At 53.4% G+C, this 25,922-nt stretch overlaps 1 protein-coding gene and 1 long non-coding RNA gene across 2 annotated transcripts; one reads left to right on the top strand and one right to left on the bottom strand.

The window, feature by feature from the left end:
- Nucleotides 1-3,794: 3,794 nt before the first annotated feature.
- LOC310916913 lies at nucleotides 3,795-9,047 on the top strand. The gene is made up of 2 exons (XR_014591362.1): nucleotides 3,795-4,208; nucleotides 7,602-9,047. It is a non-coding gene; the product is annotated as an uncharacterized lncRNA (long non-coding RNA).
- Nucleotides 9,048-17,246: 8,199 nt separating this feature from the next.
- Nucleotides 17,247-17,888, bottom strand: RNF222 (ring finger protein 222; the record flags this gene model as incomplete). Its single annotated transcript, XM_083874730.1, has 1 exon — nucleotides 17,247-17,888. The coding sequence occupies one exon, from the start codon at nucleotides 17,886-17,888 to the stop codon at nucleotides 17,247-17,249; it is 642 nt and encodes a 213-aa protein (XP_083730856.1).
- Nucleotides 17,889-25,922: the final 8,034 nt, after the last annotated feature.

Here is a 25,922-nt window from a genome sequence, read left to right as displayed (position 1 = left end):
AAAAAAAAAGAGTCACCAAGACCAAGAGCTGAATTGGGTTCCAGACTGGTCATTTGTAACCAGAATCTGAGGTTTCATTAAAGGAAAACCTTCCCAAGGGACTTGCAGGTGGCTGCTGTGGTGTCACATCTCTGCTGGGCAGGGAGGGTGTGGTGGCAGTTTGGGGATGGTGTGGCACCCAATGGGCAGGGGGAGGACAGGGAATGGCAGAAGCTCAGGAATGTGCCTGGCAGGAGGATGGAGCCTGCCAGGGAAAAGGAAACAGCCCAAGGACCAGGAAAGCCTGGGGAGGAGAAGATTTATCAGAGGGAGTTCAGTGTTTGGTGCCCAGATCTGAGGTGGGACAGGGAGGAAAAGGGACAGGAACATTAAGGGAAAATCAGATTAACAGGTGGGAGATAACTGAAGGAAAGTCAGACCAACAGCTGGGAGATAACTGAAGGGAAATTCAGGTTAACAGCTGGGGGATAAGTGCAGGTGGAAGTCCAGGAACAAAGTGGGAACTCCCCCTCAATAGCAAATGCTTGATCACTGCCAGGGAGGGAAGGAACTCTGCACTGGAGCTCCCAGCACTGGGAATTGCCTCCTTGCTTAGAAGTGAGCTGGAGCAATTTATGGAGAGAGATGCAGGATCACCTGGAGGCTCCTCACAAGGGTTTCTTTAGGAGTTGACATGAAATCCATGATCTGCTGTGGCCCAGCAAAACCCCACAGGGCTGCTGGGAAATGAATTTCTGCCTCAGTGTTGTGGCACCAGTGAATTTCCACCTCCTTGGGGTGTGGGAGGCTGCAGAGACAGGGCAGGGAGTATCCATGGATTTAAATGGATTTATGGACAACAGATAAACCCAAAAACAAACAAACAAACAAAACCCCAAAAAACCAAACAAACAAACAAAAAAAACCCCCAAAAAACACAAAACAAAAAAAACCCAAAACCAAACCAAATCAAACCAAACCAAACCAAACCAAACCAAAAACAAAACAAAAAAAAAAAAACAAACAAAAAAAAAACCAAACAAAAACAAAAACAAAACCAAAAACAAACAAAAAAAAAAAAAAAAAAAAAAAAAAAAAAAAAAAAAAAAAACAACCAAAAAAACAAAGATAGAGTAGAAGCAAGAGAGAAGAACATTCCACTTAAATTCCATAACATAACAGTGGTGGATGCTGGAGCAGCCCAGGAGGAGCAGATTCCAGAGCTCACCTGCTGTGTCCTCCTGCCTTTGCTGGGGCAGGATGGGGCTGGATGGGCCTTGGGGTAGCTCACACCTTTGGGCTGTTCCCACGCACTTCCAAATCCCTGTTTAGTCATTTAGAGGTGCATGGGAAGGAGCAGGCTGCTCCCTGCTATTCCTCTTCACTCCCACTGGACCCTGTTTGAATCCTGCTGTGATGCTTTGGATGAGACCAAAGAAAAACACGTTTAGAGAAAAAAGATCAGGTTTTCCAGCAAACATACTTATGTCTGGCTAAAACAAGCTCGGATGCGATCTGCCAGCTTCCCCTGTGCTATAAAAAGAACAGGAAATCCATTACAAAAGTCATTATCTCTGCAGAGCAGCTCAAAGAGGAAATATTGGCCCTACATCTCAAAGGTCACAAAGCAAACCTGCCCGGCAGGCTCGGTGTGGAGCACGCCCTGCTCCAGGTGTGTGAGCTGCCTCATTCCTGGCCTTCCACAGCCCCAAACCTGCCCAAAGATGTGCACAGCCCCGGGGCAGACCCCTCTCTGAGGATGTTACATCCTGGATGAATTCCAGTCCCTAAAGAGGCTCAGAGATGGCTGGAGGGGAACTTTGGACAAGGGATGGGGGGACAGGACACAGAGAATGGCTTCAGACTGACACAGGGCAGGGCTGGATGGGAGATTGGGCAGGAATTGTTCCCTGGGAGGGTGGGCAGGCCCCGGCACAGGGTGCCCAGAGCAGCTGGGGCTGCCCCTGGATCCCTGGGATGGACACTGGGGCTTGGAGCAGCCTGGGACAGTGGGAGGTGTCCCTGGGACAGTGGGAGGTGTCCCTGCCATCATGGACTTGATGATCTTTAAAGTCTCTCCCAACCCAAACCACGACTCCAGGATCTGTCATACTCACTGGGCTCACCCTTGGTCTGACCAGGTTTCTGCAGCAGCTGTGATCAATTATTTCAGTGTGGAAGGAAGGAAATCCCACTGTGAGACCCCCCTGAGACCTTCCAGTGCCCCGTCCTGCAAACACAAGTCCCAGATTCCCACTGGGATGCTGCAAGGCTGGCTCCATGCCTGAGCTGGGGTAACACCCCTGCTGCCAGTTCTGAAATGCTGCATCCACCCAGGGAGCAGATGGGATTCCACCAGGATGAGCTGCACCTGCCCATCCCTCCCCAAAACTTTTTGGGGTGCAGGTGTGTGCTGCTTTCTGCTCCCTGGTTATGGTGTGACACCGGGAACATCTTTGCTGTCCTTCTCCCTGCTCTGTGCACCCTTGGCAAACTGGGGAAGATGGTGGGAGGTGAGGAATCCAGGGAGCCCTTGGGGCTGCAGGGGACAGCCTTCCCTGTCCTTAGTGAGCAGCAACGAGAGCAAAAACTTCAGGGGGCTCTCAGTGCCCACAGTGAATCTGAAACCCTAAAAAAAAAAAAAACCTTCCTATTTTCACACTGGATCTTGGGAAACTAGGCAAAAAGCATGGAAACTGGGGGAGGAAGAGGTTTTTCTCAGGGCTGTTTGTGGGTGTTTGGGAGCAGCAGGAGGGGTCAGGGTGGGAAGAAGGAGGGATGAGGCTGGGAGGCAGAAGGGATCAGGGTGGGAGGAAGGAGGGATCAGGTTGGGATAAGGCTGTGAGGCAGGACCTGGCTGTGCTGGGCAGCCTCCTCTGCCCTGGGCTTGCCCTTTGTGACCTGCACAGTGTCACTGGCAGGCAGGAGCAGCACGACTTGTCACTCCCTGGGCAGCAGAGGATGCAGGAGGTGTCCTCTGTCCCCTGCAGCCACCCAGGCAGGTGCCAGCCTGTGCTTTGGGATGGCTTTCCCAGAGCCAAGGGCTCCCTGGATTCCTCACCTCCCACCATCTTCCCCAGTTTGCCAAGGGTGCACAGAGCAGGGAGAAGGGCAGCAAAGATGTTCCTGGTGTCACACCATAACCTGGGAGCAGAAAGCAGCACACACCTGCACCCCAAAAAGTCACACTGGCTGCTCAGAGACCAGCCAGGAGCTCTGGGGGGATTTTGGCTCGTTTGGAGATTCCTCACTGCCCACCTGCTGTCCTGTTTTTGGGCACAGGGGGTCTGATGGGTGGCTCTCCAGCAGGACCTGCCTTTGGAGGTGTTCCAAGGGTGGTGTCATTTCTGGAGAGATTCCCGTGCCTCAGTTTACCGATAAAGACGGGGAGTGGTAGAATGTTTCCTACTACTCTCCCTCTTGATTCCACATGACTTCATTGAAGACAACTTTAATTTCTTGGCTGTTATCAGGGTTTTTTTTAAACATTCACCTTTCCTTTCAGGTTGTTTCCAGGCTGTTTCTGGGATGTCAGAGCCAAGGCTCTGCAGCCTTCCCTGAAATGCTCCCACAGTGGATGACAAAACCAAAAGTGACAAAGCTGCTCTCAAAGCCCAGGGCTGTGGAGTGGCTCAAGAGCAGATTGGCACCTTTGGGACAGCCTGGATGTGACCCCAGAGCACCCCGGGGCAAGCCCAGGATCCGCTGCGGGGCGGAGGCAGGGCCAGCCAAGGGTTAAAGCGGTATCGTGTGCTCCCTGCCGATTGTTCTGCAAGGTGTGTTGTGACATTTGTACTTCCTCTTGGCAGGGGAGAGGCAGGAGGAAGGCAGGGATGCTGCTCTCTGCGCTGCCCTGAGGGGCTGCACCATGGGCACAAGGCTGGGGCGCTGCCCGGCCTTCGCCCTCCTGGGCCTGATCTGCGACGCCCTGGGCCTCCTCATCCTCCTCCTGGGCCTCGTGGCTCCTCTCAGCTCTTGGGACTTCTTTGTCTACCTGGGGGCTCTGCTGCTGGCCTTCAGCCTCGTCTTCTGGGTCTTCTGGTACACCTTCAACATTGAGGTGCCCCTCAGGGAGCTCCAGTGCAGCTGATCCCGGAGCCACAGTGGGGATCTGGTCTCATTTTCCTGGGAAGATCCCTCAGCTGGTGAAGAGCACCCAAAGGAGACCCAAGGGAAGGGTCTGGTGGTCCTCACAGCAGCCAGCAGGCAGATGGACCCTCGGGGGAAAGGTACCCACAGCCGGGCGTGCACAGGGATGCTTGGCTGGTGTGGGGGGATGCAGAGCTCCTGGCAGGGCAGCCAGAGCTCCCTGCTGCTCACAGCTGCTCTCAGGAGCAGTGCTGGATTTTTGAGTGCTCTGGAATGGATCAACCATGGACAGGGGATTGGATTTGATGAGATGAGTGAGTTTTGGGAGGGGGGTTTGGTGCAGTTTGGAGGTGAGGTGTAATTCCTCATCAGAATGGATTAACTATGGGCAGGAGATTGGTTTTGATGAGTGGATTTTGGGAGGGGGTCTTGGTGCAGTTTGGAGGTGGGGTGTAATTCCTCATCAGAATGGATTAACCATGGACAGGGGATTGGATTTGATGAGATGAGTGAGTTTTGGGAGGGGGGGTTGGTGCAGTTTGGAGGTGGGGTGTAATTCCTCATCAGAATGGATTAACCATGGACAGGAGGTTGGTTTTGATGAGATGAGTGAGTTTTGGTGCAGTTTGGAGGTAGGGTGTAATTCCTCACCAGAATGGCTTAACCATGGACAGGGGATTGGTTTTGAGGAGTGGATTTTGGGAGGGGGTTTCGATGCAGTTTGGAGGTGGTTGTTGTCTGGGGTGTAATTCCTCAGTGCCTCCCATCAGATGCTGCTGGGAGAGGAGGGTCCTGCAGAGCTGCTGCTCTCTGGTGACAGCTTTGTGTGCCAGGGGGACAAGGAGCACGAGCCAGCCCCGGCCATACACCCTGGGCAAACAGGGAGAGTCAAGAAGGATAATCCAGGCTGTGCTTCAGCACCAGAAACTTCTGTGTGAGGTGTGAGGCAGCAAAGCCAGCTGCCCCTGCGTGCCCCCATCACACCCTGTGTGCTGCCAGGAGGGTTTTCCTAGCAAGGAATGTTTTCTAAGCAATGAGGAACAGTGAAAACCCAAGTGGAAGTCGTGTCACCAAGGCTCTGATGTGCTGTGTAAGGTGACAAATGCTGAACACACGGAAACTGGGCACAAAGTGCCAATGCCTGAATGTTGCCTCTGAGATTAGTCCTTGCTAATCTCAGGCTTGTCCAGGACACGCCTGGTGGGTTTGGCAGCCCCCCAAGAGGCAGAAAAATCAAGCCCTGCCTGGTGTCTGCAGCCTGGTCCTGCAGCCTGGGGACACTGAGCATCAGCACAGCCTGGAGGGGCTGGAGCTGACCAGGGAACCTCAAAGGGCTCAGTTTTGGCCCCGTGTGTGAGCAGCAAACCCAAAGTTATGGGGAGCTGGTGCTGTTGTTAGGGCGGTCACGACACACAGAGTGACACTAAAAGGTTTTTTATTATGGCCACATGTTGTCTTTTACACACTTTTTACAAACCTCATGGACAACTTTAATTGGTTAATAGCTTTCTTGTTAATTATTTTCTTGGTTAGTAAAAAGTATGTTACTTGTCTATCAAATCTATCCTTGAATTGTTTACATTATTTATTTTGGGTTTTTTTCCCCGTAATTTCCTCTCCTGTTGGCAGTGACCACAAGAGACAGACCTGAGGTTTCCCTGCCCTGTGAGTGGAGGGTACCCACGGTGTTTTACAGCCCTGCACTCACCCAGGCCAGTTTTACAGCCCAGGATGCCCAGGCCAGCAGCTCAGCTTTGCCCTCACCACGTCTTCAGGGTGTTTTTCCACCCCTGTGCCCTTGGGACTTGGTCCTTCAGGAATTTCCTTGATGTGCCTCAGGATAAGAACCTGGGACAAGCCATCAGTCGGATCCTGCAGCTGCAGAGAGGGAAGGGCAGCAGCACCAACACACACCCTCCTTTATTTGCTCGGGGGTTTTTAATTGCCAGTGCTGAGCTTGTCAACCCAGCCTGTAAAACCTGGCCCAGGGCTTTGTCAGCACTCAAGGTCTGTCCCTTGCTGGGTGCGTGTCTGGGTGTGGCGTTTGGGGACAGCATCCAGGGGGACCCGGGGCGAGGTCACTGTCCCTGCTGTCCCCACTGTCCCTGCTGTCCCCTCCTGCCTCCCAGGCTGGCGGGACAGACACTCCCGGATGGAGATTTTTGGGGGCAAAGTGGCTGCCAGTGCCTGGGACTGGATGGTCCTGTGCACAGCCTGGGGATGGTTTGGGGATGGAGGGTGATTCCCACAAGGAAAACTGCTGTCAGCCCTGTGCCTGGAGCTCCTGGGATGCTCAGGAGGTTGTGCACAGTGCCATGGAAGAGCAGAGGCTCACAGTGCACCACCCACCCTGGGAAACCTGACCCTGGCATCCTGCGCCCCCTGCTCCCCTCTCTGAGCCTCCTGTGCTCTGTGACAGTCACCCCGCTGCCCTGGGCCATTCCCCAGCAGGAGGAGTGTGGGCACAAACCAAACCCAAACACAAATTTGTGTGCGAGGTGCCTTCAGCATCCTCCCCCAGGTGCCTTCAGCATCCTCCCCCTCCTGCCGGCCGGCTCAGAGTGACACAGGGACAGGCAGGACGTGGTGCCTTCCCTGCTCCTCATGCACAGACAGGAGCAACCTGCCAGCCCAGAGAGAGAGGCGAAACCTCCCAGCTGTGTGTGCTCAGGGCAGGGACTGTGAAATTTCTCCTGATCCCACCTGTGACCCTGCACACCCCAGCACCAGCTCTGATGGTCTCCAGTGTCCTTTCCATGCCAGGGACGCAGCTCCTTCCCTCTTCTGCTGTCCCCAAATCCCTCAGGCTGGTGCAGAGCCCAGTGGGTGAAGCCCCTGTGGGTTCCTGTCCCTTGGTGCTGGGAGCACTGGGAGCACTGGGAGCACTGGGAGCACTGGGAGCACTGGCCCAGCCCCAGTGAGATATTGACTCAAGGGCTTATCTTTCCCTCTGGGTTCTTGTGGTTTTGTGCTTGGTCTGTTTGCTCCAGGGCTGGAGGCTGTTCCAGATCCCTGGGCTTGGCACCAGCAGCTCCCTCTGCTCCCTGACCAGTCTGTGCTTCCCCAGTGACACCAAAGCCCAGCAGCCTCCAGTGCTGCCTGTTCTGGTAACCCCAAAATGCTGTGGGGTGACACCAGGAGTCCCCCAGTGTGACTTGGACCTGCTCTCAGCAGTCTGGGCTCCTTCCCACTCTTCCCCTGCCGTGGATCCCTCACTGGGCACTGGGACAGCAACATCAGCCCCAGCAGTGCCAGGGGTTTGCTCATGAATCTGGATCTTCCTCCTTTTGTGCCCAAATGTTACCAGCCTCACTCATATCTTGAGCTGGGCTGATCCTGAATATCCCTGGGCATCCCTTTTGCAGCCAGGAATCTGCTCGTGCTTCTGTCTGGGATGTGTCTGGTGGGAAATGGGCCCCTGAAGGTCCCAGTGTTTTGATTTCATGTGTCTTCATTGAAAAAAACTTCAATTTCTTAGCTATTTTCAGGGGGGTTTTAGACCATTCACATTTCCTTTCACTCTCTGTTTAAAGGTAATGAAGGAAGGACAGGAGTGGGTGTCAGGAAGGAGCAGAGGAAGAGGAGCAGCTCCACACCAGGACTCTGCCGTGCTGCCCTTGCACAACCAGCACTGGGAGCACAGAAGGAACTGTGTCACTCTGCCGTGCTGAGGACACTGGCACAGCCACTCAGGACACTTCCTGAAGGATGGACACCCCTTTTGCACCCTCTCCAATCCATTTGCACTCCCCTCCTGCCTGCTGCTGACTCAGAGGGCCCAGCAGGAGCAGCCTGGTGGCAGCAGAGCCTTCTCCCTCTGTCCTGACCAGGGGACACAGAGCCACAGCTGTGTCACCCTTCCTGCAGGGTGTGATGGTCCAGCAGGGCTCACCCTGCACACACAGCCCCAGGGGCAGCTCAGTGCCCGGGCTGGGACCTGCTCTGTCCCAGACAACAAAATCAGGCAGCACAAAGGATTCCCTGAGCAAAATGCAGCTGCTGGAGGTCTCAGGTGTGTTCTACACGAGGTCCCAGGCACTCTCTAAGGGCATTTCAGGAAATGCTCAGAAGATCTCAATCCAAGGAGCTACTGGAGCTGAGCAGAGCTGCAAAGGCCAGGAGAGGATCCAGTGCTTCAGCTGCCAAACCAGGGGTGGCTCAGCATGGGAACAGAGCCCTGGCTTGCTGCAAATCCAGACCTCAGGGGCCAGCAGAGGAGTGGAGACCTCCTGGTCAACCACTTCTCCATTCTCCTGTGCTCCTGAGGCAGAGTTTAGCTGACCATGAAGACACTCGTGTAGGATGGAAGCATTTATAACACTATCAAATATATAACACATCAAATATATAACACATCAAATATATAACACATCAAATACATAACACCTCTCGAATATATAACACCTATCACATACATAACACCTATCGAATATATACCATTTATCAAATATATAAAACCCATCACATGTATAACACCTATCAAGTATATAGCAACCAAGAGGTTGTTCAGCACTGCACTTTACAGACACCTCTCTCAGCTCTTTCAAACTTCACCAGGATTTATTTCCTTGTGATTTCCCATCCTGGAGGATCTGCCCTTGAGAGGGAATTTGGTTCTTTGCAGCCCAGCTGGCAGGACAGTGCTGGCACTCAGGGGCTGGGAGTCCCTGACCACACCCTGGGACAGGCAGGACTTTACAAGTGACATCAGGCCTTTGGTGTCCTTGCTGTCCCTGATTTTAGCACTTTGCCCCACAGCAAGGACAGTGGGGTTTGGGGGGGTTGTTCAATGTGGGAAATGCTGTTTGGGGGGGAACCAGCATCCTGCTCCTGGGGCATGAGGCTGGTGTGGAGGATTCTGGAGCTCCCTGTAGCTCTCAAACCATTCCAGCCAGGGGAGGAAAGCTCCCTGCTCACCTCCACAGCACTGCTGGGCAGGACCCACAGCCTCAAAGCATTAAAATGACTTTGGTTTGAAATTGTGATGCATTTGTGCCCCAATCCTGTCCTGACCTTCCCCCAGTTCCCCAGAACATCCACCAGAGAGCTGCCACCCTAAGGGATGTCCCCAAGCACACTGAGCAGGTACAGGGGGTGTGGAGCAGAGCCTGTGCCAGGGGTTTGTTCTGTTCTGGGGACACCACATTGGCGCCACTTCTCTGGGAGTCTCATTAAAGTTGCTGCCTTCCTCCCCAGATCTGTTGGCCCCTGGCAGGGGTGCTGAGGTGAACAGGAACCTCTGGCTGCAGTAGCTCTGTGAAGGAGCAGCTCTTACACAGGGGATGAGAGCTGGAAGCAGTGGCAAACATCAGCATCATTAACTCCTCCCTGGACACACTGAGAGACCCCTCCAGTGCAAGAAAAAAATAGCCCTTTAAAAAAAAATAATCTTTAAAAACTACCCACAGTGTTGGTTCTGCTGCATTTGCAATCAATGAGGTGGTGGGATGTGAATGAATTTTTTTCCCCTGCAAATAGAAAATCATATCAAGGAGATCCCAGAGATTTTTGCAGGTTCCTGAGGCTCTGGAGGCCGGTATCAGGATATCAGGAGCCTTATCACCGAGATAAGCAGCTGTTGTTATCTCTGCAGCAGTGCCCTGTGCCCGGGCAGAGCCAGCCCTCCCCAGGGCAGCCTGCCAGCACCATCAGGACACAGCCTGCAGCCAGGAATTGGAGCAAATAAAGTGTCTGAGCAAACACAGGCCTTCAGGGCCACCTTTGCCTCATCCCCAGCCACAGCCAGCCTTGCCTGGGGGGTTTGGAGAGAGGTCAGGGCACCCCAAACTCCTCCTGCCCCCTGGAACTGCACAGCCCCTCGCAGCCCTGCTGGGCTGGGGGACCAGCAGGATTTGCACATCCTGGAGGAACTGGTTCTCCAGGCTCCTGCAGCCATCCCCTCTGAACCCCTGCCTGGAGCAGGGGATGCCTGGTCCCCACCCGGCTGGTTCCAGCACAGCCGAGCTGCAGGGATGGGCTCCCAGCTGGGATTTAACCCTGCCCAGCCCTGGAGGTGCCCCCGAGGGATGCTTTGGGGTGGGATTCAGCAGGAGCAGCTCCTGCAGCAGCTCATTGTCCTGTGGCCAGGTGCAGCCCCAGCAGGGGATGGGAGGCCGGGTATTCCACAGGGAATGAAAGCCTTGGCACCACACCCTTCCACAGGGAATGAAAACCTTGGCACCACATCCCTCCATCGGGCAGGGCCCTGGGGGCTGGAGGTGATGTCTCACTCCAGCAGCCACAACCATCAGTTTTCCCCAAGGAGATGCTGCCACAAGGATCCCTCAAGATCCCAAAACAGCCACCTGCAACCCTGGGTTGTTCCAGGAGCTGCCAGCTCCAAACCCTGAGGCACCCAAGGAGGGTTTCCTAGGAGCCTCCACACCTTACAGGTGAGTAAAGTGACCCCAGGCTTTCCTACCTACCCACAGGAATGTTTCTCAGCTTCTCTCTGAACCCTGAATCCCTTCCTCAGGCACCCCATGGGGGATTCCAGAGCCTGCTGGGCTCCAGCCTGGCAGGAAGGGCTCCTGTCCCAGGAGCTGGGCACACACAGGGTGTTGGTGCCCTGCAGGGCTCCTGGTGGGGCACAGACCTGCCCCAGGGGAGATCTGCCATCAGCCAGCAGATTAATCACCCTGGAGACAAGGAAAATGCCTCTCCCAGCTCAATTTCCTGTTGCAAATGGGACATCAGTTAGGGCAAAACCTGCTCAAAAGAAGCTCTTCCCAGAAAATGCATTTGCTGGTCTTTGCCAGCCATTACTGGAAGAAGAGTGAAGACACCTCTGGTTATATTCCAGAGGTTTTTCTCATGGTAGATCACTGAGTTTTTGACAAAAAGAATCTGTAAGGATGACACAGGGAAGTGTAAAGCCTGCCCAGGCAGCTGAGCAGGGTGAGTCCCAGGGTGCTGAAGTGACCCAGGGAATGCAGAACTGACCCAGGGAATGCTGATGTGACCCAGGGAATGCAGAACCGACCCAGGGAATGCTGATGTGACCCAGGGAATGCAGAACTGACCCAGGGAATGCTGATGTGACCCAGGGAATGCAGAACCGACCCAGGGAATGCTGATGTGACCCAGGGAATGCTGATGTGACCCAGGGAATGCAGAACCGACCCAGGGAATGCTGATGTGACCCAGGGAATGCTGATGTGACCCAGGGAATGCAGAACTGACCCAGGGAATGCTGATGTGACCCAGGGAATGCAGAACTGACCCAGGGAATGCTGATGTGACCCAGGGAATGCTGAGAAGGGCAGGGCTGGCTCCACCCTCCTCTACACCTCAGCTTTGTCCCCTGCCAACAGCCCCAGGGACAGAAATCAGCCCCTCTCCAGGGGACAGCTCCAGCCCCACTCCTGTCCCCACGGTCCCTCCTTTAGGGCTCATCTCTGTGGGCACTGATGTCACAGTGGGGACAGTGGCTGAGCCCCTCAGGCACGGCCAGACCTGCAGGCACAGGAAACCCCTGGCCCTGCAATGCCCCAGGGGAAGAACCTGCCCAGGGCCATGGGGTGGACAGTGGGAAAGGGTGGGAATGGAAAAGGGTGGGAATGGAAAAGGGTGGGAATGGAAAAGGGTGGGCAATGGAAAAGGGTGGGCAATGGAAAGAGGTGGATAGTGGAAAAGGGTGGACAGTGAAAAAGGATGGAAAATAGAAGAGTGGGCAAAGGAAAAGGGAATCTGAATCTCTGCTGGAGATGGAGCCAAGGGCTCTTGGCTGGGGAGCCCCAGGGGTCAGGACAGCCAGGTGAGTGTCACCAGGGGTAGGGACAGTGTCACCTCCTGTCCTGTCCCACTGTCCCAGCCCAGCCCAGCCCAGCCCAGCTGCCCGTGGCTGTCAGGGCAGGGCAGGGCAGGGCAGGGCAGGCAGCCTGCAGGAGCCTCCTCCTCAATAATTCATGGCCAGCTCTGCCTGATGGAGCCGGGGCTCCCTAATGGAGCCTGCAGCCCTGCCTGCCCAGCGAGCACTCCTGCGCCTGCACAATTCCCACTCCTGCCATCCCCGGGCCATAAAAATGCCACCTCCTGCTGCTAATGATGCATTACACAGCCCTGCTGGGGCTCAGAGCCATATATATATTATATATATATAATATATATATATCTCATATATTTAAGAGTATATATAATATATTATAAGATTATAATATTATAAAAATTATATATTCTAGAAATAATATATATTCTGTATTCTACATTATATATTCTATATTCAATATTCTATATTCTATATAATATATCCTATATTATATTTTTATAATATATAATATAATATAATATAATATAATATAATATATATAATATTGTATTATATATAATATATATAATATATTTTTATATATTTCTATATGTATAAAATAGATATATTTATATTCTATATAATATATAATATATTCTATATATATTATATTCTATATATATTATATAATATATATTATAAAATCCTTTAATAATATTTAAATATCATTATTTTATATAAATCTTTCTATTTTATAAAAATCTTTCTGCATATTTATTAATACGCATCACTCATATTTTTATAGGAATATCAGAAAGCACCATGGATTCAATTGGTCAACAATCCACAGTCAGTTCACTGGTCAGTAAATGGAATTTTGCGTGTCCATCAAACCTCTTTATTTCTGGATACTTTACATGTTTTCTTCATGGATTCTCATAGGATGGACTTTTAGTTTTTGCAGGTGCAACCAATTTTTCTTACAAGTATAGACTGTTATGCAAACTGATTCTCATTCTTATAATTCTTTCTCATGGGAACTTAGCAGGCTGAGTGTTCATTCAGCTGAGCGAGGCCTGATTTTATAAGGCCTTTCTTTTATATGGTTTTATTTACATGCAGCAGAGCAGGGGCACAGCACAGCCAGCTTTAGGCAGAGGAAGGGAAGGAGGTGGCAGAGGACAGCTGGGGATGTCCCAGCACCATAGTCACTTTAGGATATTTTACTCTTTATCCCCGTATCATCAACTTATTACTCAAAACTAAACTGAATTTTAACTCTACAAACACATACATAATACATATTTATATCTATATAGAAACAATGTACAGCTATATACAGATAATGGCAGTGACATTTAACAAAATGTGATATTTATACATGGTTCTTACCTAACAATTAGATCTTTTTGAAGTACACATCGTGTTGTTATATATATATATATATATTTTTTTTTTTTATTTTTTTTTTTTTTTGCATTATCTACTATGTGCAACTTGGTTTTTGAGTAAAGACAATCCCATGGGTGGGATGGGTTGTCTGTACTTGAGGCAGAAATTTAGAAGGCTTTATTATGGCCACATGTAGTCTTTTACACAGTTTTTACAAACCTCGAGGGCAACTTCTAACTGGTCAATAGCTTTCTTGTTAATTATTCTATTGGTTAGTAAAGGGCATTTTACTTCTCTATCAAATCTATCTATTGTCAGATTGTTCACATATTCTCTTTACTGATTCTCATGGGACAGACCCCTTATTATTAATTTTTCACCCCCAGAATAGATTGTTGTGTTAAAGGAACTTCTCATTCTGAAAACAGCTTCACATGGGGGTTTACGGATTGTTTGTTAGCTGCACCTAGAAGAAATGAGAGGTTGGATTTTTACCTTATTCCTACAGCAGCCCAGTGAGCAGGGCGTGTCCCTGGCCCTGCAGCCAGGCCAGTGCCATTAGCTGAGATTTGTGAGCCACTGGCTCCCTTTCCATGCTCTCATTAGGCAGTAATTGCCCTAATGGGCTCTCCAGCTCTCCTGGCCCATGCACTGCACTGGTCACAGCCTTGAGTGACCCCTGGCTGCTGCTGGCCAGAGCCTGGACACTGGGCAGGGAACAGTGTTGGAATTCTGGAAGCTGAAAGTTTAGGTTTTAATATATATTAATGTATGTGGGGCAAGGTGGAGACCTTGGGGTGGAAGTTAGTGGTTCTGGTTTTTTCACCTTCTTCTTCCTTCTTGGTCGTGGGTTTGGGTGGTTTTCTGCAATTGGTTAATAAAGTCCACATTGAGGACTTCAAGTGGTTAGTTATTGGATTTAAGGTAGAAAATAATTTAGGTGGCATTTTCCAATTGGATGGATTGTCCCTGAGAAGGCCTTGTAGAAATACAGAGGTGCTCCATTTTGCACCTTGTTAACTGGAGGTACTGCAGGAGTCACGGCTTGTGAGGCTGTAATTTAGATTACTAATTTAGATTAATTAAGCCACAGGATGGGCTGTGAGGCAAGGGGACATTTGGGGTACAACACCAGTGACACACAGGGCACCCAGGGCACCCAGGATGGGGCCAAGAATCTCCAGCAGAATGAAATCCCAAGTAGGTGAAATCCCAAGCAGAGCTGTGTGTTGGGAGCCCAAGGGTGCCTGGGCCAAATGATGCACAGGAGCAGGGATGAGTCAGGTATGAGGATGAAATCCTTCCCTGGGAGGGTGGGCAGAGCAGCTGGGGCTGCCCCTGGATCCCTGGCAGTGCCCAAGGCCAGGCTGGACACTGGGGACAGTGGGAGGTGTCCCTGCCATGGCAGGGGTGGCACTGGATGAGGTTTAAGGTCCTTCCCAACCCAAACCATTCTGGGATTCCATCAAATCCCTGTCTCAGAGCTGCAGGTCTGAGCTGTCCTCGGACTATCAGGTCACCATGGCAAACCAAAGCACTGAGATCCTCAGGAGTGAGCTGGAAATGCCCCTGGTACCCTCTGGAGGACACAGAGGATGCCCTGGGCAGCATCTGGGGGCCGTGGTTTGCTGGAGATCCAAACATCTCCCCAGGGATATCAGCAGGAAAGGGCTCAGAAAGGCCTGGCTCTGCTTTACCAGCACTCAAACAGCTTCAGGGCACTTTGTCCATCTGCACAGGAAAGATCTGGAGGCGGCTTTCCCACATCCAGGCAGATTCCAAAGCCTCAAACAGCAGGCACATTCCCTGTGAGCCCCAAGGCCTGGAGCTGGGGTGGGGACAGCGAGGACATGGGGACACTGGCCCTGGGCACCAGCCTGTGCAGCACAGCAGCTGCCACAGGCACAGGAGATGCCACCCCTGCAGCAGGGAGTGGATGCTGGGCACAGCATTTCCCGGGATGTCTCCAGTTCCTGCTGCCTGATGCTCACTCACCCAGAGCTGGGGCTCTGTGGGTGCCATCCCTGGCCAAGCAGTGCCACCCTGTGGAAAACACTCTCCTCTCCTCTGGTGCCATGGATGTCCCTCCCTCCCAGCCTTGGTCCCCCTCCCCTGGTCCTTTGCATGGCCCTGACACAGCAAACAACATCCCCATCCCCTCCCTGTGCTGCCACTGGAGCTCTCCCAGCCCCCACCGCCTTCCCAAAACCCTCCAGAGCTGCAAGGGGCTGGTGCCCTGGCACCCTGCATTAATTGCCCAGACAGATTAATGATGGGGTTTGTTATTAAATAATGAGGCGTGGACACGTCACCATCGGGTCATTGTTTCTTGTGAAACAGGGTTTCCATTCCAGTGCCATGCCTCAGGCTGCACACAGGGGTCGGGGTCATGGCACCCCAGGTTTGAGTGGGGACACTGGGGACAGGGCTGGGGGAGTGCAGGGACATCACAGGGAGCAGCAGGCCAGCAGGGCAGTGTCCCCAGCTGTCACCCCAGGGATGACAGCTCCTCTGCCCCACACTGCTCCCCTTTCCCAGTCCCAAGCTGTCCTTATTTGTTGCCCTCAAAAGTTCTGTCTGGTCCCAAAGCCACCTCAGTGTCACTGTGTTTGTCCCTCCCCTGGGGCCATGTGCCAGCTTTGTGCCCCCAGGCACTGTCACCTCCCAGGGGGGACAGTGAGGGACATCCTGCTCACATTGGAGTGACAATGAGGGACATTCTGCTCACGTTGGGGTGCCCATAAGGGATGTCCTGCTCATATTGGGGTGCCCATAAGGGATGTCCTGCTCACGTTGGGGTGCCCATAAGGGATGTCCTGTTCACACTGGGGTGCCCATGAAGTGACACATTCCCAGGTGACAGAGTGAGAGCAGCACCTACAGGGCCAGGGATTGGGTTAGGGGGACAAAGGTGATGAAGGTGCAGACTGGGCTGGGGACACAAGCCATGAGTGATCCCAGCACCAGCAACCCATTTTCTCCTTCCCCTGAGAGCAGCCTCAGAGCTTCCCAAACCCCAGCTGTGCCTCCCTGCTGCTCACTGCCCTCCCAAAGCAGGGCCTGGGCTGGGGGCTGACACTGGGGTCCTCTCAGGTGGGACCAGTCAGTCCCAAAGAGGGCAAAGCCAGAGGTTTTGGGGGCTGACCTGTGCCCAGCTTGTCTGAAAATGAGCCCCTGGGTGTGAGACTTCAGGAGTGGGATACAGGGACAAGGAAATGTCACTGTGCCACAGGGCTCCAGCAAGGACAGCAGGGTGGGATCCCAAATCTGTCCCCTATGACGGCCAGAACTGGGGTTTACTGCCAGCCCCTGTTCCCGGGTCCCCTGGCAGGAGGGGTGCTGTGACAAAAGGAGGAGCCATGACCCTGGGGAGCTCAGAAAGGGGTGAGGGAGGGCTGGGACTGCCAGTGAGATGAGCTGGCCTCCCTTCCCACCCCATGGCACTGCAGGGAGGCTGGCAGAGGGGCAGGTGAGCTCAGCAGGACCAGCACCACTCTCCCCATGCTCTGGTTTCACTGCCAGAGAAACAGTCAAGAGAAATCAGGCTCTGATTTCTCCATCCCTGGGATGGAAGCCGAGTTTCTGCTCCAGGCTGGCTGCAGCACAATGATCCCGATGTCCTGGGAGCTGGGGGAGCTCCAGCAGCCCCACAGCCTGGCAGCCCTGACCCCCAGAGCCCTTGGCTGTGCCCAGTGCCACAGCCAGAGCTGGGCAGGAGCAGCACAGCCCCCTCGGGCCCTGCAGCTGCTGTCACAGGGTGCAGGAGGATCCTCTCCAGACACCCTGGAGGAAGCTCCCAGCAGGGTTTGACCTGCCATATTTTAACCAAAAGGGACAGAAAATGCCACCAGTGACACTGCAAGCACCTGGAGATCTGCAGGAAGGTCGGGAAGTTCCATTCAGTCCCCAGCCAGATGAGAGCACTTCACCCAAAGCTGCTTCTGGGTTTTCTCCAGGAGCCTTCAGAGAAAGGCTCCAGCCCCAGGCGTGTCCCAGCCCTGATAACACCACTCTGGTGTCCCAGCCGGTCCCATCCCTGCTACAAATCCCTCCTGACCAGCAGCAGCCAGGGCAGCACGGCCGCCAGCATGGCCACGGTCAGCACCAGCATCACGGCCAGGGCCATGGGGGACTGGCAGCACTTCAGCCCCAGGGCCGGGCTGGATGACACCGAGCTGGAGGTGTCTGCCCTGCTCCTCCTGCCCAGGGAGCCGCAGTCCGTGGCCACCAAGGGCATGCCATGGTCACTGATGACAAAGATGTGAGCTTCCCGTGCCAGCACCCCTGGCAGCCCCTGGGAGCAGCGCTCCAGGCCCTGCACCGGCAGCACGAAGTGACTGGGCACCACCAGCGTGTTGCTGGCCTGGCTTTTGGCCAGGTGGGACAAAGAGGACGGCGACAGAGGCACCTCCAGCGTCTGGGGGTTGGTGGCCACCACGCCGGGTGGCCACAGAGCCTTTTTCTTGCTGAGGAAGGTGACGTAGCGGCACACGGGGCAGATGATGCTGCTCTGGACGTGCCCGTCCAGCTTGGCCGACAGCAGGCACTTCACCAGGCAGTCGTGGCAGAAGGTGTGGCCGCAGCTGAGGCGCCGGTGCGTGGCCTCCAAGGGCTGGAACTTCTCGTAGCACACGGGACACTCGGCTGGGGCACTGTCCTTGCTGGAGGAGGGCTCGGACATCGCTGCTCTGCTGCCAGGGAGAGGCATGAGGGGTTAATCAGTGATTAGCACAGTTCATCTCTTTAGCTCTCCTCCTCCTCCTCCCTGCTCTCTTGGCACTGCCCTTCATCCCTCGCAGGAAGAGGGGATGGGTGCCTGGCACGGCCTGAGCACTCTCAGCAGGTTAAACCTCCTGGGGCAAGAGACAGAGGGTGGAGGATCCCAGCTCCAGAGCCCCCCAGGGCAATAATCCCTGCCTGCAAAACCACCAGGGCAGAGGGCTGTGTCTGCTGAATTCCCGGTGCAGGCTGTGTCATTCCAGGCACAGATTGTGTCACCAGTGTCTCCATGCTCAGCTGCTGGGAGCTGGGAATTCCCATCCCACCATGGAGCCAAGGACAGGGAGATGCTGCCATCCCACAGAGCTCAGAGGGGCAGCTCGGGGCAGCCAGGCTGGTGGAGCAGCTGGGAGACACAGAGGGTGGACACGGAGGTGACACAGCCAGGACAAGCAGCAAACAGCCACACCAGGCTGCTGGGGGATGGCCCGGGCTGGTGGCCAGCCCATGGTGGTGGTCAGCCCATGGTGGTGGCCAGGCCATGGTGGTGGCAGCCCATGGTGGTGGTCAGCCCATGGTGGTGGCCAGCCCATAGTGGTGGTCAGCCCATGGTGCTGGTCAGCCCATGGTGGTGGCCAGGCCATGGTGGTGGCCAGGCCATGGTGGTGGCCAGCCCATGGCATCTCCAGGCTGTGTCCACGCTCAGGCTGGAGCTGGTGCAGCAATCCCGATTCAGGGTTAGTCAGAGAGGAGGGAAGGCAGAGCCAGCCCAGCCCTGGCCCCAAGCCCCAGATGGGGCTGAAGCTCTGCCCTGCATCTCCCCGAGCACCAAGGGACAGGCCAGACAAGAGAAGGGACAGGGGAGATGTTCAGCTCAGCTCCTTCAGCCTGACGTTCATCACAGCCACAGGTTTTTCCAGCCCTGGTGGCATTTTCAGACCCCACCCAGCCTGTGCCCCTGTTCTCACGCCTGACTGTGCCAGGGACACTCTCCCAGCCCATCTGGAGGTTCTGCCATCCCCTGCTGGTCCCCCCTGTCCTGGAACAGCCAGAGGGACACCACAAGCCACCCCCTCCCCAGGCACCAGCGCAGATCCAGGCTCCTCCTGCGGTGCTTTAGGAGTGATCAGGGACTGTTGTTCCCCTCATCCTGCACTCCCCCACCTCCCAAAATCCTCTTACCTGCTGTAGGGCCCCAGGGCAGCGACCCCTCCATGCACGGCTGTCCCAGAAAAGCACCAGGACACCTTTGGGACACCTTTGGGACACCTTTGGGACACCTCCAGGCACCGGCTGTGTCTGAGGAGGGCACGTTGCGCAAAGGCTGGAGCAGGGATAGGACAGGGCAGGGACAGGGACAGGGCAGGGACAGCTCCCGCAGAGTGAATGCAGAGGAACCCGTTCGGGTTTTAAAGGGCTCACCCTGGCCCGCTTGGGCAGGGAGTGGGCGAGGAGCTGGCGTCAGGCGTGGAGGGCAGGGACAGCAGGCCAGCCCTGCCCTCTGCCATGTCCCCAGGTTTGCTGTGGGCTCAGTCCGGCATTGAAGGGGTGTCGGGACCCTCTGGAGCTGCAGGGCTGGGTGAGCTGCATGTCCTGCACCAGGGCTGGGCACCTCACCTGCAGTGCCCACCCCTCACCCTCATCTCTCACCATCATCACCATCACCATCATCCTCACTCCTGAAGGGGACATCCCTGCAGAGCAGCTCCCTGCCCCCAGCCAAGACCTCCCATGGGATGGTTTGGGTTGGGAAGGACCTTAAAGATCATCAATTCCAACCCCCTGCCATGGCAGGGACACCTCCCGCTGTCCCAGGCTGCTCCAAGCCCCAGTGTCCAGCCTGGCCTTGGGCACTGCCCTCACCCCTCTCCCCAAGGTCTCCCCCCTTCTCCCCCCAGCCCTGCAGCCCCTCCAGAGCCCCGGGTGACACTGAATGGCCCAGCAAAGCCCCTGGAGCAGCCATGGGGGGCTCTGCCCTGCTGTCCCTGCCCTGGGCTGTCCCAGCAGCTCCCTGCACCGTGCTGCAGGTGCAGCAGCTCCCTGGGCTCAGGGCAGGCAGGAGCTCCATCCTTGGCCATCTCAGCACCTTCAGGTGGCTCGTGAGTCACCACTGGCCACAGGCAGGTGAAAACCCTCTCAGAGGAGGTTCTCTGTCACCTCACCTGTGTCCCAGAGAGCCACCTGTCCCTTGACTGACCCAGGAGGCCTCTGCCCTGCAGAGCCTTGTAAAAACTGCCTGCAGGCTGGGTCACTCCAATCCCAGCTCTTCCCAACGCCCCTGTCACCCCTCAGCCTGAAGGGTCAACCCCCATTTCATCTTTCAAATGGCTCCACAGGGATGTGGATGCTGTTTGCCACACCAGAGGAGCTCCTGGAGTGGGCACAGTGGCCCCACAGGCCCTCCCTCACTGTGGCCATGCAGACACAGCACCTGGAGCTGTGTCCTGACCCCGGGAGCCCTGGGGTCTTCATCAGGGAGAAACCTGGACATGTGAGACCCCACCTGCAGAGCTGCCCCAAACCAGCACAGGAGGGACCTGGAGCTGCTGCAGAGAGCCCAGAGGAGGCTCCAGGATGAGCAGAGGGATGGAGCAGCTCTGCTGGGAGAGCTGGGATTGTTCACCTGGAGAGGAGAAGCTTTGGGGTGACCTCGTTGTGATCTTCCAGGACCTGAAAGGAGCTGCAGGAAAGATGGAGAGACACAATAGACAAGGGATGGGGGGACAGGACACAGGGAATGGCTTCAGACTGACACAGGGCAGGGCTGGATGGGAGATTGGGCGGGAATTGTTCCCTGGGAGGGTGGGCAGGCCCTGGCACAGGGTGCCCAGAGCAGCTGGGGCTGCCCCTGGATCCCTGGGATGGACACTGGGGCTTGGAGCAGCCTGGGACAGCAGGAGGTGTCCCTGCCATGGCAGGGGGTTGGAATTGATGAGGTTTAAGGTCCCTCCCAACCCAAACTGTCCCATGGGAGGTCTTGGCTGGGGGCAGGGAGCTGCTCTGCAGGGATGTCCCCTTCAGGAAGGTCCCCAGGGCTGTGTGGGACAGAGGCAAGAGGAGATGACCCCTGGCACCCAAAGCCCTGTGAGAAAAGCCCTGCAGTGCCCTGGGCAGGGCTGGGGCGTGGGCAGCAGTATCAGTCACCCGTGGGTGCAGCACAGGGCTGGTTTCTGGAAAGAGAAATGTGGATGCAACCCCAGCAGGGCACCCTGGTGCCCTCAAGGAGGCCTCTCCAGCCCTGAATCCCTGAATCCCTGCAAGGACACCCTGAGCACACCCACACCTTCCTCACCTCTCAGCTTTGGGGGTCAGGTTGCTCCACTTGTTATCCCAGTTTTGTTGAGAGGATCCAAAAATGAAGGTGAAACCTCTCCAGGGAGTTGTGCCAGGGCTGAGGCTGCACCTGCCCTGCTGGGACAGACATCCCCATGCCCTGCTGGGACAGACAGACATCCCCATGTCCTGCTGGGACAGACAGACATCCCCATGCCCTGCTCCCTCTGGAAGCTGCTGGAGGAGGTGCCAGGGCTGTTTGCACCTCCACACCGATCTCCAGTGAGTGATCTGGGCCAACGAGAGCAGATTTGGGGCAGCCAAGCATCTCCTCAGCCCCAGTTTGCTCCCTGCTGGCACCCAGGTGGTGGAAATTCCTGTTTCCCATACTTGGAATGCTCTCCGCAGCTGGAACCTATGAGCTCATGGCTCTATACATAGGCACTGGAAAAACGAGTCTGCCTCCCTTTGCTGCTTGGACCACGCCAAAATCAAAGGGATTTGAGCATATCAGAGCCCCAGCTCTCTCAGCAGTTTCACTCTTTCCCAGGCCTGGCTCTCCTCAGTGCCTTTTCCTCATTTCCAGCAGCAGAACCTTCACTGAGGGACAAGGCTGAGTCTGACAGTTCCTGCAGGACAAGAATCCAAGTTCAGGGGCAAAGCAAGTCCCTAAACACTGCCTGTATTTTCTTTCCCTAAGTTTTAACAAGCCCAGCTCATGGTTCAGTGCCCTCAAACCAAGGCTCCAGGATCCTTTGATCCAAGCAGGAAAGTGTCTCCAGGCTCAGCTCCTCTCCAGAGAGCACAGATGAGATTTTCTCTGTGCTGAGGGCAGTGGCTGCCATTGACCAAAGGACATTTCTGACCCAGAGGAGGACACAGCCCTCACCAAAGGGTTTGGGGTGGCAAAGGTCCCTTCCCTGCAACCCCAGCAGCATCTGGGAAGAGCTTTGGCAAGGACAGGAGGGTGCAGGGACAGCCCTGGAGTTCCACCAAACTTTCCCCTGGCTGGGTGTGGAGGAGGGACAATGACTTATGTAAAAATGTTTATTTTCAAAGCACATTCAAAGCCACAACATTGTTCCACGTCTGAGCCTGTTGCCAGGCAAAAAAAAAAATTGCTACAGGTCTCAATATTTCCATGTCAAATCCACACTGCAATTCCCTGGATCCTGAATGATGAACCAGGGATGTTTCAGTGTCCCACAGCCCTGCACTCAGCTGGGGCCAGGATCTTGGAGACAAAACCCAGGTGGAATTTTGGTGGCAGCTTTGCCATGCAGGCACAACCACCAGCATGGTGCCTGCCCCATCCCTCCCAGCTCACACTCAAACCCCCTCAGCTTTTCCCCTGGCCACGTTCAACCTCCAAACCTGAGGTTTTATAGGAGTTTCTGCTCAACTCGTTCTCCTCCCACCCTCCCCAGCCCCAGTTCAAACACAGCAAGTCCTTGGCATTGCTGGGAATGAGGTGAGGGCAAGAAAGAGTGAATCCATGTTTGATCCCAGCCCAGGGAGATATTCCCAGCTGGGGAAGAAGCTCAGTGAAGCAAAATTAATTTTCCAGGGCTGCACTGTGCTGCTGGAGGGTCCAAGAGTCGTGGACACTGGGTTATATCCACTTCCATGCTGTCAAAATAAACTCAAGCATCTGGAAAAGTTGAACAACCTCAAGGAAACCCAAGCTTTTTAAAAGGAACACAAGCTTATCCATCTTCCCCCACGCTCGCTTTGCTTGAATTAGAGTGGGGAAATCAGCGTTTTTTTCCTTCTGGGGGCTCCATTCTGCTCCTCAGGCACCTGGCAGGGTGGAGCCCAAGCACCTGGATGCCCCTTTAGCCAAAATGCACAACCAAAGCTCCTCCTTCAGCTTCTCCTCGCTGGTTTCCGTGGTGCCCAGGAGATGGTGCTCTCGGCTGTGCTTTGACTCCTATTCTGACCCCAAATATCAGGGTTTGTCCCATCCCGCCCGTGCAGAGCCGCACAGCCCCACAGTCCATGGGGCTTGCCATGCCTGGGAGGGCAGCTCCAGTCTCCAGGGGCTCATTCTCCCCTTATTCCCCACCAAAGGTGTTTTCTCTCATCAAAATCACCACGGAGCTGCCTCCAGTGAGTCTGGGGTCAAACGTGGCTCCCTGAGAGGCTGAGCTGTTGGAAAAGATGAATCAGGGAAACCTTATCAATATGATTGCTTGGCAAAAGATTCTGAGCCGCATTATAAATTATATATTAATATTATATAGATGGGAATATATGTATGTGTATATATATATATACACACATATATCCCCATATATATTATATTAATATATTACTATGTATATGCAACTATATACATATCTTTATATATACACACTTATATCTATTTACATTCTCTATATATACACATTCTATACATGTACACATTCTATACATGTACACATTCTATATATACACATTATATATATACACATATCTATTTACATTCTATACATATACACATTCTATATATATACACACACATTCTATATATATATACACTTTTTATATATTTAGAATGTGTATATATGTATATGTGTGTGTATATGTGTATATGTGTATATATATATTTAGTAGGGAGTAAATAATTTAGTTTACCCATTGGGATTTATCCCAATGGTAAATTAAATTATTAAATTATCCCAATGGGTGAATTAACTCATTGGGGTATTAATTTAGGGTTCAACAGACACAGAGCCTTGGCTTTTCTATAAAGCCAGAGGATTTGGATTAATGGGAAATTATATTTCAAATATAATTTATAAATTATATATTAATATTATATAGATGAGAATATATGTATGTATGTATATATATACACACATATATCCCCATATATATTATATTAATATATTACTATGTATATGCAACTATATACATATCTCTATATATACACACTTATATCTATTTACATTCTATATATATACACATTCTATATATATACACACATTCTATATATATACACATTTATATCTATTTATATTCTATATATATACACACATTCTATATATATACACTTTTTTATATCTAGAATGTGTATATATGTATATGTGTGTGTGTGTGTGTATGTGTATATATATATATATATATTTAGTAGGGAGTAAGTAATTTAGTTTACCCATTGGGATTTATCCCAGTGGTAAATTAAATTATTAAATTATCACAATGGGTAAATTAATTCATTGGGGAATTGATTTAGGGTTGAACGGACACATGGCCTTGGCTTTTCTGTAAAGGCCTTCCCCAGAGCACAAGGATGGACACCCAGCCTGCCCCAGGGATCAGCACCACCCACCCAGAACAGCTCAGGGCTTGATCTGGGAAAGCAGATCTTCTCCCAAAGGCCTCCAGATTCTGCACAGCCACCTCGATGTCCCTCCCCGCCCTCCAGAGAGGGTGTCAGCCAGCCCAGGGGATGGTCAGTGGCAGCACCAGCACCGTCCTCTGGGAACAGAGAACACAGTGGAAGGTGCACTGGAACAAGGCTCTGCACCCAGGAGGGATGAGGTGGCTCCAAGGGCAGTGTGTCACCCAAGGGTGACTGCTCCCAGCACGCCATGCCTTCCCCTCCTGGCACAGCCTCTAATTCAGTGTCTGGGGGCTGTGCTGTGCTGCACGTCCGGCCCCACTGGTGCTCTGACGTGGCTCAGCAGCGTTTGTGGCCTTGTGCAACACCCAGGTCACAGCGGGTGACACAGAAAGGGCCGTGCAGGTGTCAGGGGACAGCCAGGGTTGGCTGGGGAGAGAGGTGTGCTCCTCATCCTGGGGCTGTCTGCAATAATCCATGGGAAATGCAGGAAGAGCATGGATAACCCCGTGTACAAACAGATGGGACAGAGATGGCCGTGGTGGCACTGTGCCCACGGAGGACACCGGCTGTCCCAGCTGTCCCAGGTGCGGTTTGGGGACACGGCAGCACCGGCCTGGGGTTATTAGGTGCCGCTAATGACAGCACGGGCAGGTAATTACAGGGCAGGAGATTAAACACGCAAAGCCAGCTCCAGTATCGGGGCAGTGCCAGCTGCAGCCCGGGGAGCCCTGCAGGGGAACCAGAGCAGGACAGGGACTGTGGGGACACACCGGGCATGGGGACAGTGATGGGACACTGATGGGACACCGATGGGACACCCATGGGACACTGATGGGGGAGCCCTGCCAGTGGGGACACGCTGTGCCAGCAAAACAGGGAATGGGAAAGCCATGATGGTCAGATGTTGGGAAAGATTAACCAGGGAAACCTTATAAATATGATTGCTTGGCAAAATATCCTAAAAATATGAAACCTGTAATTGAAATAGAAATGGAAGCTTAGTTTGAGCTGTAGGATACCGAGTCTTAGTCACTCTATAACCTGAAGACAACAGCCTGGGCAGCTGGAGGAGAATCCCTTTGGATTGAACAATCCCCTTCTGCTGCCTGAGGGATCCAAAGGTCAATGGAGCAAAACAGAAAAGTCTAAAGAGGAGTTTTTAGAGTTTAAAATATAACACATGGTAATGTAGCAGTTCTTATAGGCTGTATGGAGATTCTATAGGATTTTGTGTCTTGTGTTGGTTGGTCACTGTAAATTAGAATATTCATCACAAAAGGAGATAGAATGGATTGTAAGCAGGACCTGGCTCTCTTGGCTCTCTCTCTCTGGACCTGGCTCTCCTTTCCCTGCTCTCAGCTCTGCTCTCTTCCCCCTGCACTCTGACCCTGCCCC

Source organism: Zosterops lateralis (genome assembly GCF_965231275.1).
Source record: "Zosterops lateralis genome assembly, chromosome: 18".
Taxonomy (NCBI): domain Eukaryota; kingdom Metazoa; phylum Chordata; class Aves; order Passeriformes; family Zosteropidae; genus Zosterops; species Zosterops lateralis.
Note: the sequence above shows the minus strand (reverse complement) of the source record. Positions and strands in the feature narration are given on the sequence as shown.